Below are 15,350 nucleotides of genomic sequence, written 5' to 3'. Positions count from 1 at the left end.
CATCCCTTGTCATTGTGAGCCATTGCCATACACACACAAATGGAACCCTATGAACACACCAAAAAGGAAAATCAAAACACCACAAAAAGCTCAGAGAAGTTTATACAGTTAAAACAGATGGCCAGCAGCAAAGTTAACTGCCTTTTGAACCTAAGGGGGGGGGGGGGGGGGTGACTCAGTCAGCCAAACGAATCAGTTTGCAATGTTTATCATGTGTAATGGCTTCCCACTTGCTAATATTTGTAATCGGCACACGAGTGCGAGAAGCGGAGATGGAAGAGTCTGTAACGTTTGGTGTATCCTTCTCATATCATATTCTTTTTATTACATCCTGTTTGTTGCGGCCGGTTAATCCACTGAAGTTTTCTGCAATTGTTACCTGAACAACCCCAGGGGAATGACATTTCATCCATTTCACTACAGCTGTAAATTGAAGGGAATAAAAAAAAATCTGAGCCTTGAGTCAGTATACCAAAAAAAAATGCAGGATGTATGGTGCTTAGCAGGTCTGTTACAGAGTTTTGGGCTTCGGGTTTGAATCTTAGCTCTCTATGACAAAGCATAGATTGTCCTGTCTGTCCAACATAACATTAAATGTTGAAAAAATTAACATAACTGGTGCTTTTTGATAAAATGCCTTTTTAATTAAGCTAATTGATTTAAAAATATATATATAATCGCTTGACAGCTCTAGTTAAAACTGATTTTGAATCAGTATACAATATTGTTGTCGGCAAATTTTCACAAGATTTTTTGGGGAATAAATGAAACTTTTAAATAAACTTTTTTTTTTCTTAGGAAAACGTTTTTTGAGTTTATCAGATTAAATAAATCAATAAATAAAATGCAGCCTTTGCAGTTCAAAAATTGCATTCTACGTCAAAGGAAATTGTCCCACCCTATTCTGTAATGTTGCCCCAATTTTGTTTTCCAATTCATTACACTGTCCCACTTACGTGCACACACATTTTCCAAGTTGAAAAGTGTATGCGCAGGGATGTATGTTTTGGGGCCCGCCATTAGCACGAGTATATCTCCTCAACTGGAGATGTGTGTGTGTGGGGGGGGGAGTGTTAGCGCTGACAGCCAAAAAGAGCTCAACAGCGCCTCAGTCCCCCGAGGACACGCTGCAGCTCTCCATGTGCTGGCGGCGATGAAAAGCAATCAGGGCCCGGCCCGCTCCCCTGCTCTTACCTCTGCCTTTAATTACAGAAAGCCCGCATCGCAGAGAAAGACGAGAGCTGCTGGGCCTCGGCGCCGCATGTCACAACCCAAACGCGGCGGGACTCTGCATACATTGTTACTGACCGAAACCGCCCCGATGGGATCAAGTGGCTTCGAGAACAGAGATATGAGAATAGGAAATAAATGATTGTGGACGTAAAGCTCAGCGGGACGTCGAGGCAAGAAAAAAAAAGATTATTTGTCATTCATCCCGTGTCCTTTCCAAGTTACATCGTATTCCTTGATTTATGCTGATAAGGATGTGCGAGGTGTAAAATATCAATAAGAGGCATGAACCTCACGTGAGAAGAATGGCCGGCGGCGTTGATGAGGTTTAGTTGCTTCTCTGTGGAGCGATATAGTGCTAGCAGAAGCCCAAGGCTGGAGAGCAGGACGAGCAAGCGAGCACACATCAGCCCGGGGAAGATAAGAGAGAGACTATGTACACAAGCTGCTGCTTTTATGACTGCAACATAACGCTCGAGCGGCGTTTTAAAACACATTTCGGGCAAAGCTGCTGGCAGAAAAAATGGGGCTGAATTGTGTCACTGGGCTAAATTTCTCACAGCAATTCACACTTAAAAACCGAATGTGGGCTACAGGTCACAATCGGGGCAAGGTAGTAGACAGATATTCAACTTTTGCTACAAAAGCTGCCACACTAGCCCTCATTTTGGTCCATTTGAATCAAATCCTATTTGGTGCAGTCTGTGATAATGCCTGGAACGACAGTGAGTAAATAGATGAAAGTGCTGCTTTTCCACTGCATAGTACCGACTTTGACTGGTCTCAGTTCCGCCCAAATTGTAAGCAATTGGTTTTACAATGTAACTCATTTGTATTTATATGTTTTTTATGTGTTTTTTATGCCAGACCATACAGAAGGCTTTGATGCAGCCTCTGAACTGAAGAGAACAGTTGAAGCAATTATAGTTGTTACACAAACGGCCAGCAGGTGGCAGCAGAGTATAAGAGATCAGCCAGGGCCATGTTGCAACAAGCTCCTTTTGCCTGTGTTTTGAACAGATTTGTGAATAATGATGAAACGTAGCTATATTCTAATGTTAATTGCTGCAAAACGGAAACAGATACAAAGAAGAAGAGACTCTAAATCTAAATCTTTCTTTTAGTAGGTTCCATGTTTTCATAGCAATAGAATACAATGTTTTGTGGGCCTTGCAAAATCAGTCAAACTACAGTAAAACAGTCGGGAGCGAAGGGGGTTGCTTCAGTGAAATTGCTAGGAGTGAATGAGTTAAGAGGGTACTTGTTCTTAATTCACGACATGGGGCTGCTAAATATCAGACAAAACACGGATACAACTTTCATGCTTTTGTTAGAGGGAAAAAAAAGTCAGTTAAAGCCTATTAGAATATCTGAAAATGTATTTGGGGTAAATCAGAGGTACTTAAAATGGTGGCCGTTGTTTACTGACTCATTTAACATGAGCTTGAATGTGACACATCTCAGTCATAAATGGGCGTGTACACTTCTGCAACAGCATGATTTCTGTTATTTGTCCAAAAACGAATGAGTTGTACAGGTTAAAGGTCACATGGTAGAAAACGTTTGGAAATTATTTACCGTATCTTGGTGTCATTACAGAAACCTGGCACTTCAACAGGGGTGTGTAGACTTTTAATATCAACTGTAACTGAGGACTCAAAACTCTCCATAAGTGTGAATGTGAATTATTATTTGCCTATTTGTGCCCTGCGATTCTGTCTAGGGTCCTCGTGAGGATTAATGGTATAAAAAACAGATGACTACTAGTACCTTACCGTAGGTTAGTTATCACAAATATGTAACACGATTATGGCATGTTCTGATTTACATATAAATTTGGGTCAAAAATAACCCAACTATGGGTAAAAAATTGACCTGTCAAGAAATGAGTCTTTTAGTGTAAAACAACTCATAAATCTGATCCAGATCATCTCCTCTATTTGTGTCAAAAAATTGGGTCATTTAATTTGTATAAAACAACCCAACAACAAATTGACCCATAAAGTGGATTGGTCCATTTTTTTATCCATAATTGGGTTACTTTTGACCCAACTGAGTGCAAGTTATTTTTACGTAAATCTTTAAGTTGCCAAAAAATGGACAACTGTTCTGTAAACTTTTTACCCTCGCTGGACATAAATAACCCAGCAATGGCTCTGTCTCATTTGGACCCAGCGCTGGGTTACCTATTTCACCCAGTTTGCATTCTAAAAACAGTTGGGTCAAAAGTAACCCAATTATGGATCAAAAATGGACCGATCCACATTATGGGTCAATTTGACACAACTTTATGGATTGTTTTATACAAAATGACCAAATTTTTTGACCCAAGTAAAGAATCTGACCAATATTCGTCGTTGTACGCTTTCTTGACTCAAAGTTGGGTCAAATCGACAAAATCGCCAAATTTGACCCAGCAGTTTTAAAAGTACACTATAAAAACAGTTGAGTCAAAAATAACCCAACCATGGGTCAAAAATGGACCCAAGTTTCAGCGCAAAACAACTCATAAATATTGGTTAGATCCTTTATTTGGGTCAAAAAATGGTGTCATTTTGTATTAAAACAACCCAGAAAGTTGAGTCAAATTGACCCATAAAGTGGATCGGCCCATTTTCAAATCCATAATTGGGTTACTTTTGACCCAACTGTTTTTAGAGCGTATGTATTTACTACCACCGTTTCACTTACTCCTGCACCAAACCCTTCTTCCTGTTTACATCCGTGTGACCAATAAGAAAGAACACGTGGATTGTCGTGACGCATTTCGGTTCAGCTTCTTTCCACATCCAGGATCGTCAAACAGCCCCCCCCCGCAACAATACCCCACCCCCCCCCACCACCACCACCACCACCCGCAAGCACACGTCACATAGCCCGGGGCCCAACGGCGCACACGGTGCCGTCACACATGATAATGACACCCACATCAATGTGTCAACTCAATTTAACCCTCTTATAGGCTCTCTTTGACTCAATCAATGCATGGCCTTCCATCTGGTTTTCACTGCTGTCTTCACATTCGGGGAGGAGGACTCCGCAAAGGGCACTGATCAACATTGCACTACCACCTGCACTCGAAAAGGATTCAACTGGCTGTAAAACTTCAAAGCAGGAAGGTGCTCCCAGTACCTGTCCAGAATGCGGTGCATTCACAACCACAACACTTTCTGTCTCTTTAAAAACCAAAGCGCCTTGGAAAGCAACGCTACATTGTCCACATTGCTTTTCGCAGCATGGCCGACCGTGCACGGGACGCCCAGTAAACATTGAAGCTACTGGGCCGACAGTGGAGGCATTCACAAATGGTGCACCTGTGGGAGTGGGGGGGGGGGGGTGTCACTGAAAAGGAGAAGAATTACAATGAGGATTTATGTTTGGAATCCTTTGTAGAGAGGGAGGGGCCTCTCCTCGGGAAGGTGTGTTAACCCACATTGGGGGTTCAATATCTCATTCATGAATCATTCATTACTGGGGACTATTTGTGTCTTGTTCGTTTAGGGAGTATATAGTGATGGGGGCGGGGAGGGGGAGGGGGTGCAAATTTAAAATGAAAAACAAGGATTTAAAAAAAAAAAAGGTGCATTTTCCCCATAACATATTTACACCTGTTTTCAATGTGAGAGGGGAAAAAAATTATTCTTTTTTTTTTTTTTTGCAGGAAATGGGTAACGGATACAACAGCTGTCCCAAGGAGGCTGCTACTACACCGCATGCTCCCTTGGAATAAAATAAAATGTCTGATGGGTGGGGGTGGTGGTGAGGGGAGAGCAAGCAAGCATGGATTGCCTTTAAATCGGTGTCTAAATCAAGCACCCCAATTCAAAAAACACATCACGCCCACGTTAACAGCGACGATATTGATAAAAGAACAGAACGTTTCACTGCCTACCTCCGGAGCGTCTGCGCCCCCCAAAAACTGCGTCTTTCCCCGCGCGTCGCAATCGGATCCTCCGCAAGAGCTCGGGGCGGAATGTGAGAAGGTGCGTCTTCTTTCCTCCCAAATGCAAACACGTCCCCCCTGCATGTCCCCCACCCACCAGCCCCGGCCAGCCAGCCTGCTTCGCTTGCTCCACCAGCCAGTAGCAGCAGTAGCAGAACCAGAACCAGCAGTAGCAGCAACAGCCCGGGCCTCCGTTTAGCAGGTGGACGCGCCTCTCAGTGATGGAGACACGGCGACTCTCCTCCGCCGCGCCGCTCCATGTTACGCCGCGATTCGTATTCCAGGAAGAGGCGCTCGCAAGGCGGCCCGGCGCGTCCCAACTCCCCGCCCGCCTCCTTTTCGCCGACCGTTTAGGAGATGCTTGATGTTGCCATTGTCACGGTTCTTTTTCTTTTTTTCTCACCCTCTCCCCTCTTCTTTTTTTTTGCAGCTGGACCTCTCCCCCTCCTTGCAGTCTGCTCACCCCTCCTCTTCCTCTCCGAGCCTTCTGGATCCGACCTATGAGCGCGCGCAGGCGGCCGACGCAGGGCCACGCACCGCCCGACGGAGGCGCGGAGCAAATCAGGTGGAGGCCACTCCGGATAGGACTGTATCATAACAGGGCGACTGCAAGCACATGAATAGTCATGAATAATGAAGAGGCTGCTAGTGTGCGCTGCCACGGCTGCGCGTCGCGATGGGCCCACTCGTGTCACTTGTGAGACTCTGGGAAAAAGCTGTTACTTAGACCGTCCAATCAAATGAGATCCGAAACGAGAGCTGTATTGACTGATTGACATCAGCAGGGGTGGCTCTACACTGGAGCTGGTTGGTTGGTTGGTTGGTTGGTTGGTTGGGGGGTTGGGTACAGCCCCCTCGAAAACTTTGTCGCCCCGTTAAGCCTCTCCAGCATAAAATATATTTAGAAACAGTTTTCTTAGCCACCAATGTATCAGTCAAGCACACCCTTAGCCCCAGGAAAGAAAAATACCTGACTTTCAAGTGAAAAAAAAAATATATATATATAATTATTATTTTTAATTGCACATGAATAAAAACGAAAAGGCTATTAGTTATCTCAGCAGAAGAGGACAGTGGCTGACTATTTTAGACCTCTGAGGAGCGAGATGAGATTGGTGGGGAAAAAACAGTTTATTTTTTATTTTTTGACGCAAGAGATATGTGTAAAACATATTGTGAAGAGCTGAACTGCATCATACTGAGAGCTGTTTCTCATACTGTAAATGTTTTTTTTTTGTTTTTGTTTTTTTGAAAAGGCAGACACATCACTGAATATGATGCAATGCAGTTCTTTATCACTGCAACCCCAACATTGAACGTATAACATAAACCAGAATTTTTCATTCACCGTTTTAGTTATCTAATGTGGTAAATGTATGTCAACCTCGACTTAAAATACTTTACAGGTTTGTAATGGGAAATTGGAACTGCTAACGCATCACTAATTAGCTTGTCCCTTTGCATAGTTGGGCATGTATTTAAAGGGCTCTTCATAAATTGGTCATAAATACAGTAGACATGGATGAATGGATGGATGATAGGTAGATAGCTAGCAAGCTACTTATACCGAGCTAGCTACTAGCCAGCTAGTTGCCTAGCAAGCTATAGGTATGGCTACATAGCGAGCGAGATATGTACTGTAGCTACGTAGCTCTCGATAGATAGATAGATAGATAGATAGATAGATAGATAGATAGATAGATAGATAGATAGATAGATAGATAGATAGATAGATAGATAGATAGATAGATAGATAGATAGATAGATAGATAGATAGATAGATAGATAGATAGATAGATAGATAGATAGATAGATAGATAGATAGATAGATAGATAGATAGATAGATAGATAGATAGATAGATAGATAGATAGAAAAGAAAGAAAGAAAGAAAATGATTGCTACTAATAACGAGATTTCATACCTGTACAGACGTGAGGCTGTAATGGCCTCCAATGATACACTTGGATATTTTCAGCTCTTTGACAAACATTAAATCAAATGCAAGCGCGCACAATGGTGCTCCTCTTAATTGAACTTGACTTCTCTCGGTGCATGCACGCTGGCAAATACAATTTATTTTCCTCTCTGACACAAACTCGCCTTTCAAATTACTTTAGAAATAGATGTGGAACCTTTGCTTGCTTTCACAACTTTTAACTGCAAGATGAAGAAAAAAATAATTGCCACAGCAATTCCACAGTAACCACAATCAAAAAATATGTTTTGTTGTCGTCGTTCTCATAAACGTATCAGGCAAGATTAATTTAAAGGCTGACAAGCTAATTTGTGAGTAATGTGATGCAGGGAGCCATAAATATCTTTGATCTGAAATTTAAGTGACATAAATATTGACTTTCAGTGCGAGTGTCATTGATTTAAGAATGAAACAAGCAAGACAACAAAAGTTGACTCTATTCTTTGTGAAGCAGGCATATGCTTTTATAATAATAATGATAATAATAATAAATAAATAATACTAGCCAGATTCTATACAATCAAATGTTCTCCCCAAAATATGTATCTTCTAGAAAACATAACGCACTGTCAATGCAAATTCGACATTGGCATCCGTTTAGCAACTATTTTAAATGTGCGCTGCATCAGTTGGACCAAAATACAGATTCCTGGAGTGGAAATAATGACACATTGTCTGTATTTCTGAGCAACAACATCACTAACAAGCTGTCCTAATGCGACGCCCACACAGCTGTCTCACTACGTCACCCTACAGGCCCAAAATTATTTTTACACCAGTGCCAGGTTTCGCACATTGTTCCGCCTTAATTGTTACTTACTACATAAACATAACGTTGCAATACTGCCAAGTGAGACTGATATCACTTTTGGTTTGTCATCCAGAAATGATCAAAAGAGCACCTCAATGCCACCAAGTTCAGTCTATGTCGCGGTGGTTAGTTTTAGGCAGAGGCGACTTTGAATTAGGGTCAGCGGGAGTGTGCCCTTTTTTTTTCTCCTCCTTTTTCAATTATGTAGTATCTAATGCAGAGTAGTGATTTGAAATTATTGGGTATAAACAAATATCTCATAATCCTTCCAGTCTGGTTTTGGAAGTCACTTGTTTTGGTGCATCTGTCCTCTCGTGCCCGTAGTTTGTCATTCAACAGACAAGATGGGCTGGCTGTCATTTTTTTCATTGACCGATGTGCTGTTATGAACTCTGCCTGGCAACAATTGGCTATAATTAATTGGAGTCATGTTGTTGCTGCCCAAGTACACTCATACACACAATCTTATTAAAATCCCCCTTTTTTTAAGTATTAGCTCTCACTTTTTTGCTCTCACTTAATATTTGTAGTTTTCGTGCTTGAAATTTTTTAAAAAAAATGTGTATTTAAACTAGGGGTGTTTAATTTAAAGTTCCTGTAACGCCACTTATTTTTTTAACGCACCATTAATAACCGCCCATTACTTGGAAAGCCTGTACTGGGGGAATTCCAGTCGCAACGCAGCAGACGCGTCCACGTCAAAATTTAGCAGTAATACATTTTATAATAATGCACATATTTATGGAGACTGGGGTCAAGTTGCATTTTATAATTAAAAAAAAATTCACAAGTTACGTCATGTTAAAGATTAGATAGCTCTTAATATGAAAATAAAAATGCACTGAGCTGTCACTAATGTCTTACAACTGCAGTTACGCCATCTAGTGGCAGAAAAATGACCTCAAATCAATATTACACTTGTTTTTATACAGTACAGTACATCTTTTTAATTTTAACTACATTTTATAAATTATTATGAAAATACTGTATCAATGACTAAAAGATGCAGCCATATTTTTATTAGTTTAACTTTTTTTCCCACTTTTATGTTAACAAGAGTATGAAAACGTATTTACTGTACATCTAGAACAGATATAAAATTTGTGATTAATCGTGAGTTAACTATTGAAGTCATGCGATTATTTGTGATTACAAATTTTAATTGCCTGACACCCCTAATTAAAAAACTTCAATGGTTAAAAAAACAAAACAACCAATATGGTTTAGTCTAATGAAAGCCACTAGCTTAATGCTAATATAACGGGAAACAGGCAAATATAAATTTGCATTTATGTTACAGTAATTAAAAACCGTCACACAATTCCTATGCGCTCACTGAAGATTAAATAAAACAAATTAACAAATTAAAAATAAAATGCAAATTGTAAAAAACAAAAAAATATATAAATATCTGATGCGTTGGTGTGAAATGTCCCGTAAATTATGTAAAAAAAGTGATTTCCAATTAAAACATGCTTGGGCCTAAATTGAATTTGATACACAGTAGTGATGGTAATGATGTCATCTCGGCATAAACCCCGGAGCTCTGTAGACGGTGAATAATGGAGCAACTCCCGTGGGAAATACCACAGCAGCCACTTGTGATGTGACGATTTTAGTGAGACTCAACAGCCAGCGGAGCTACACGACACGTGAAAGGGTCAAAAGACTCAGCAACAGTATTTAACGTGACTCATCACTTCTCGTGTAGCCTCAGCACCTTCTTCTCTTTTTAAAAAAACAAAACAAATTATAAACATAAACGCTCACCGCCATGGGCAATTTAGTCTTCAATTAGCTTAGCATGCATGTTTGGTATGAATGGTTGTTCGTCTGCCACAGTCAGCCGCACCCGCCTATTTAAGGCTTTGTTGATGACTCACTCATCGTCAGATTTTTTTGAGTTTTTGATTTCTGCCTTAACTCATTTGTTTGCCTGTCCCCGTGGCTGCTGGAGCTTCTGCTACAAAAACAATGGAGCATAAATGTTGTATTAGGACAACAATGAAGTGTGAGCTTCCTTGCATGGCTGGCTACATGTAGATTACACAACATCAGATTTCGGAAAGTAGAATTATGGGACGCTGCCCGAGATTGGCAAAATTGGCGCCAACGCGCGAAATGCACGAGAAGAAGAAGTCTTACCATCTTGACCAGTGGTGGGCAAACTCGGTCCTCGAGGGCCGGCGTCCTGCAGGTTTTGGAGGTTTCCTTGCTGCAACGCAGCTGATTCCAATCAACAGGATTGTTACCAAGCTTATGCAGAGCTTGCTGATGAGCTGATCATATATCAGCTGTGTTGGAGAAGGGAAACCTCCAAAACCTGCAGGACTCCGGCCCTCGAGGACCAAGTGTGCCCACCCCTGATCTTGACTGTGAAGTGCTATAGAAAATGGTCTGACGGCTTTTAGTTTTTGTGTTGCTTACCGTGTAATTGTTTCAGCTCTCCACTGTTGGCCACTGGAGAGATAAAACATGTAAAAATGTAAATATGCTCTATAAAATGGTATCCAGTTCCTATCACCATAGTAACTTTAAATGGGGCATTTATTCCATTTTAAATAATGATTTCCTGTCTGTGTGGAGATGTGTGCGCTTGCCGCGTTCCCTCATTCACTGGTTCAAGGTGGAGGCTAAATTGTGTGTATTCATGTACAGAACCATAAGTAAGGCTTTAATCTTGAAGTGTTGTACAATTTTTGTGGATACGGTAACTTTTTAAAAAAAATAATAAAAAAAGATGAATTTGCTGTGAAGTATTGAAAAAAAACTTTTCTCATGCTAGCTGAAGAGGATTCAGAAGTGACACAAATTAGCAACATTTCTGCTTGACAGTTAGGATTATCACCTCGTGGATTTTTAATGGATCTCACATTAAAAAAAATACAAGTTAAGTTAAAAAAAAATTGTGTTTTAGTAGGACTTCATCACAAATGAGTCATGCTATCAACGTAGCAGCCATGGCTAACGTCTTATTTACAGTGCTAATGCTAGCTCATTGCTGTTTGTTCTGCTATTTTTGCTGGAGCTGGATATTAATTCATTTTGATTATTTCATCACAACTACACACTTTCACAATCACGACATTGTGAATGTTTGAGAATCACACTCATACACGTTAGTAGCGGAGGGATTTGTGAAGATATTCAAACCTTGCTAGCAATTTTAACACCACAAACTTCTTCCACTATAAACAAAGAAAATTGTTCAGTATCTCATAAATACTGCACATGAAGACTGATTTACAAACTGCTTCTTGGGTGAGTCCAGATGGATGCGGTTGAACGGTTAACGGATGACTAGCATACCTTAAAAAGACTGTAACGAGCTGGTGGAATGATGTTTTGAGCTAAAATAATGGGAAGAGATATAGTAAGTAGACCCCTTTAGGGAACCCGAAGGTATCAAAATGGCCTCTAGAAAATCTAGGGGTTTCTGAGTGACTGTCTCTTGCCCAGTATAAAAAGAATTGTGCCTGCCGCAGTACAATAATTGTCATGCAAGACAACGCACCATCCCACGCAGTAAAAACAAAACACTGAAACTTTAGCCGCTATGGCTATAAAGGTTATACAAATTCACAGTGTGGCTACCATCATCCCTGACCTCAACCCTATTGAGAACCTTTCACTGAAACAATCGACGATGGCATTTTCACTTTTTTTTTTTGCCAGCAGTTTCAACATGATTAACTGTGTGCTAGCTTACAGCAAAGTGGAATAAAAATATGTACAAAATATGTGCGGGTTATGCTACCTTTTGTAAGACGCCGCACCTCCAAAATGGCAGATCTCCACGACAATTCTTCCATCCTATAATGAAATATAAGCACAAACTATTCATGGAGCTTTTGCTACAATCATTGGTTTCATATAAAACAACCTTACATCGGCAGTTTGATTAAAACTTGTAGTGTACACATAAGTAAACAGTATTTACATAATAATTTGGAACACGGTGTGTATCAGTGACTTTAGGAAAAAAAAATCATCCTCACGTGCGCATCAGCGTGTGAATATTCATTCGCATTCTGACCAGGAGCATTGATATCATGCACAAGGATTACGCACATAAATTTACACTCCCACACAAAACGGTGGAAATAACTACATCTACTGTGAGGCACTGATGCATATTTATCACGGCTGAGACGCCTTTGGCCACACGGGCCTACGAGTTGCGCCGAGGAGGGATGGGTGTGAGCGGGCTGTCTGGTGCGCAGGATCGCCTCCCACTTTCGGACGGAGGAGAGCACGCGGGGCCTTCAGGAACAGACGGTGGGAAAGGGTTGTCCATTTTTATCACCTTGAGACTGTTTGTTGTTGTTGTTGTTGTTGTTTGTCTTGTCTTGAACGTTTACGCTCCAAAATGATCCACAAATCCTCACAGTAGTGATTATCAAAGTTTGAAAAGACTCCCTCTAGTGGTATGGAAAATAATTTGCCATTAAAATTAGCACTTCTTTTTTTTTTTTTTTATTTTATATTTGTGCTAAAAAATTATAATAATAATTTTAATTGAGCCCAATACTTAAACATTCAGTTCAGTTTTAAAATTATTTTAGGTAGGGAGTGGTGAGTACCGATTCCAGGTATCAGTATCCGGCCTCAAGATATCGGTACTTGCAATGGAGGCCCTCTTGTGGCCATTTCACGACGAGGAATTAGAATTTAGAAATCTAAATAATAGAAAAATGCCATTATAGGCCTTTGTTTATGTTTTTGTTTGTTTTGTTTATGTATCAAAAATCATAGGGGTACTTGGTATCGGTGACTACTCAAGAGTTGAGTACTGGTCTGAAAAAAAGTAGCATCGAACATCCCTACATACAATAATAATAAATGTAATTTTTAGGAATAAAAGCTGTTTTTTGTAACCCTCCTGTTATGTTGCGGGTCAAATTGACCCGGTGGAAAATGTACAGAGAAAAAAAACGTAGGTTAACCTTTGTCAACGCCCTCATTATTATTTTTTTCGTTCAAAAAAAACATTGTATTGCGTTATTATTTTTTTTCATGATTAACCATTAGAACTGGTCACATTGACCTTTGACATTCGACACAACAGGAGGGCCACAGAAGGCGTAGTTTGCCATTAGGCAAGGCTGGCAATTGCTTGGGGCCCCTTGGCCAGCAGGGGCCCACAGATGGCCAACAGATTTGACGCAAACCGCATATCCTTCACATTAGCAGTGCAGCAATGACAATTGACTCAAATTCCCTGAGTATGGTGTTTTTTTCTTTTCTTTAAAAAAAAAAAAAACCCAACCATTTATGTAAGGCTGATTATTTTTTTGTAAATGATCATGAATAGTAGTAAAGCCTTTTTTTTTTATGAGTTTTTTTCTTTTTTTCTTTAAACGACCGTGTATAGTAAGGCTGATTTTTTTTTTTGTGGTAAATGACCATGTTTTTTTTTTAAAGATAAAATGGCCTTTTACACAGCTTTTATCTACATATTTTTAAAGTAAGGTTTTTTTTTTGTTTTTTTTAATGACCATGCAATGAGTCATTTTTGAGTTTTCGGACTCACTTAGAAGGATTCTTGCTAAAGTTAAACAAACTAAAACAAAAGCCACTTGAATGAAGCACAATTAATGGTGATTGTTTTTTGAAGATACAGATGTGCAATTTCAAAATGACGTACTATGTACACTCCCCCAATCCCTTCTTACTTGGGGCCCCTGGGGAATGTTGCTACGTCACTGCTGGTGGTAAAAAAATAAAAATAATAATAATGTCAGAACTACTGGATTTGTGGACTTGTGCACAGCACAATTTGAGCAATCTCTGCTTCAGCCAAAGGTCACGGCGCGTATGAGGGTCTGGCGCTCCTGCCGCGGGTCCACATTACGGATGCTGTGAGCGCCGTGGCGTGGAGAACGCTGCATGCTAAACCGAGCTGGCTCCCTCGTTACCCTGCCTGACCAAATGGAGACAAACAGCTCACACTTAGGAAAATAAGGGCCGCGAGACAACAGGTTTTTTTGCGACCTCGTTTCGGGGAGGAAATAAAAAAAAAAAGAACGCAAGCGGCACCCTGACAAGCTCGCTAAACGTCGCGTCAACGCTTCAGTGCGTGATGTCCTTGAGCAAATCAAACACAAACCTGAGCAAGATCACAGTGAATGATGCTCACCGAATAATTAGCGCGTCACCTTTAATGGGCAGCCACTGTTGGGAGTCGCTAATGAAGTGTCTCATAATCTCTTCCTGCGTTGTATTAGAAGGACGCCATTACCATCAACTCATGCGGCCTGGACATCTAATGCATGAAAGGAGAGCCATTCAGACAGTAATCATGCACTTGATTTCCTTTTAAGAGAGACTTTATCAAAGTCGACTTTCATCCGTCGCGAGGTGGCGGAGGGCTCGTCGCGCTCGGGCTGACATTTTACTTGAATGTTACTTTTTTATTGCTTTCAATTATTAAAGAAAGATCCACTGACTTATAGCAGCATCACCTTGTGTCAAATCCAATCAATCAATCAATCAAACAAACACTTTGAAACTCAGTCTATCAGTCCAGTTAAAACATTCTTCATTTCTATTAGTGCTAAAGAAATAGCGTAAAAGTTTAATAGTGTGGCTCTTTTTGTTATTGCCTGATAATCTTTAAAATCTTGTTTATTTAGGTTGAAAAAGAAGTGATGAAGGCAGAATTTTTTGTTTTGTTTTTGTAGTTTCTGAACAGTATATAATGAAATATTTGTTAAAATTTATTTTCCTACGATCGTTCTGTGCACTTTGTTTAAGAAACTAAAAAAAAAATTCTTATGGTTATAATTTTTCTGGGGGAAAAACATTGTTAAAGTATTTTATTTTTATCAATACATTTTGTCTTAATTTTGTCTCCTCCACAATCCATTTTCAACCTTTAAGTGTTGTTGTGTGATTTCCTTTTTAACTCATTCACTGCCATTGACGGCTATAAACGTCAAAAATTCATTTGAACTATTTCTATTAGTTTAACATTTTTTTTCCACTTTTGTTAATAAAAGTATGAAAACTTCGATTTTTTTAATTGTACATTTAGAACAGATATAAAATTTGTGATTAATCATGAGTTAACTAGTGAAGTCATGCGATTAATTACTATTGAAAATTGTAATTGCCTGTCGCCCCTAATTTTTTATAATTTTTTTTTTTAATGAATTCATGGCAGTGAATGAGTTTAAGAGGAAATAACACAAAAACACTTAAAGGTTGAAAATGGATTGTGAATAAGTAATTCAATGATAGAGCTACCTTAATTAAAAAACAATTATATACCATAATTTTCAAAAAGTATCAATATCGGTATCAGCAATACTGGCCCTGTATTTACTTGGTATCGGATCAATACCAAAATTTGCAGTATCGCACACCACTAATATTCGGGGTGTAAGC

General features: G+C 39.9%; 2 protein-coding genes across 3 annotated transcripts in view; both read right to left on the bottom strand.

Moving 5' to 3' along the window:
- nexmifb (neurite extension and migration factor b) overlaps positions 1–5,914 on the bottom strand; it is a 76,273-nt gene extending 70,359 nt beyond the window's left edge. For both annotated transcript variants that reach the window (XM_086085593.1, XM_086085594.1), the window contains exon 1: positions 5,123–5,914. The gene's annotated coding sequence lies outside the window, so the exon portion shown is untranslated. The remainder of the gene's footprint in view (positions 1–5,122) is intronic.
- Positions 5,915–11,697: 5,783 nt separating this feature from the next.
- Positions 11,698–15,350, bottom strand: part of abcb7 (ATP-binding cassette, sub-family B (MDR/TAP), member 7) — a 29,571-nt gene continuing 25,918 nt past the window's right edge. Inside the window, exon 16 of the mRNA XM_086085596.1 lies at positions 11,698–11,774. Coding sequence (XP_085941722.1) covers positions 11,715–11,774 — 60 coding nt within the window. The 3' untranslated portion in view covers positions 11,698–11,714. The remainder of the gene's footprint in view (positions 11,775–15,350) is intronic.

This window comes from Leptonotus elevatus, chromosome 9 (assembly GCF_054856555.1).
Source record: "Leptonotus elevatus isolate MCC_2025b chromosome 9, RoL_Lele_1.0, whole genome shotgun sequence".
In the NCBI taxonomy this organism is placed as follows: domain Eukaryota; kingdom Metazoa; phylum Chordata; class Actinopteri; order Syngnathiformes; family Syngnathidae; genus Leptonotus; species Leptonotus elevatus.
Note: the sequence above shows the minus strand (reverse complement) of the source record. Positions and strands in the feature narration are given on the sequence as shown.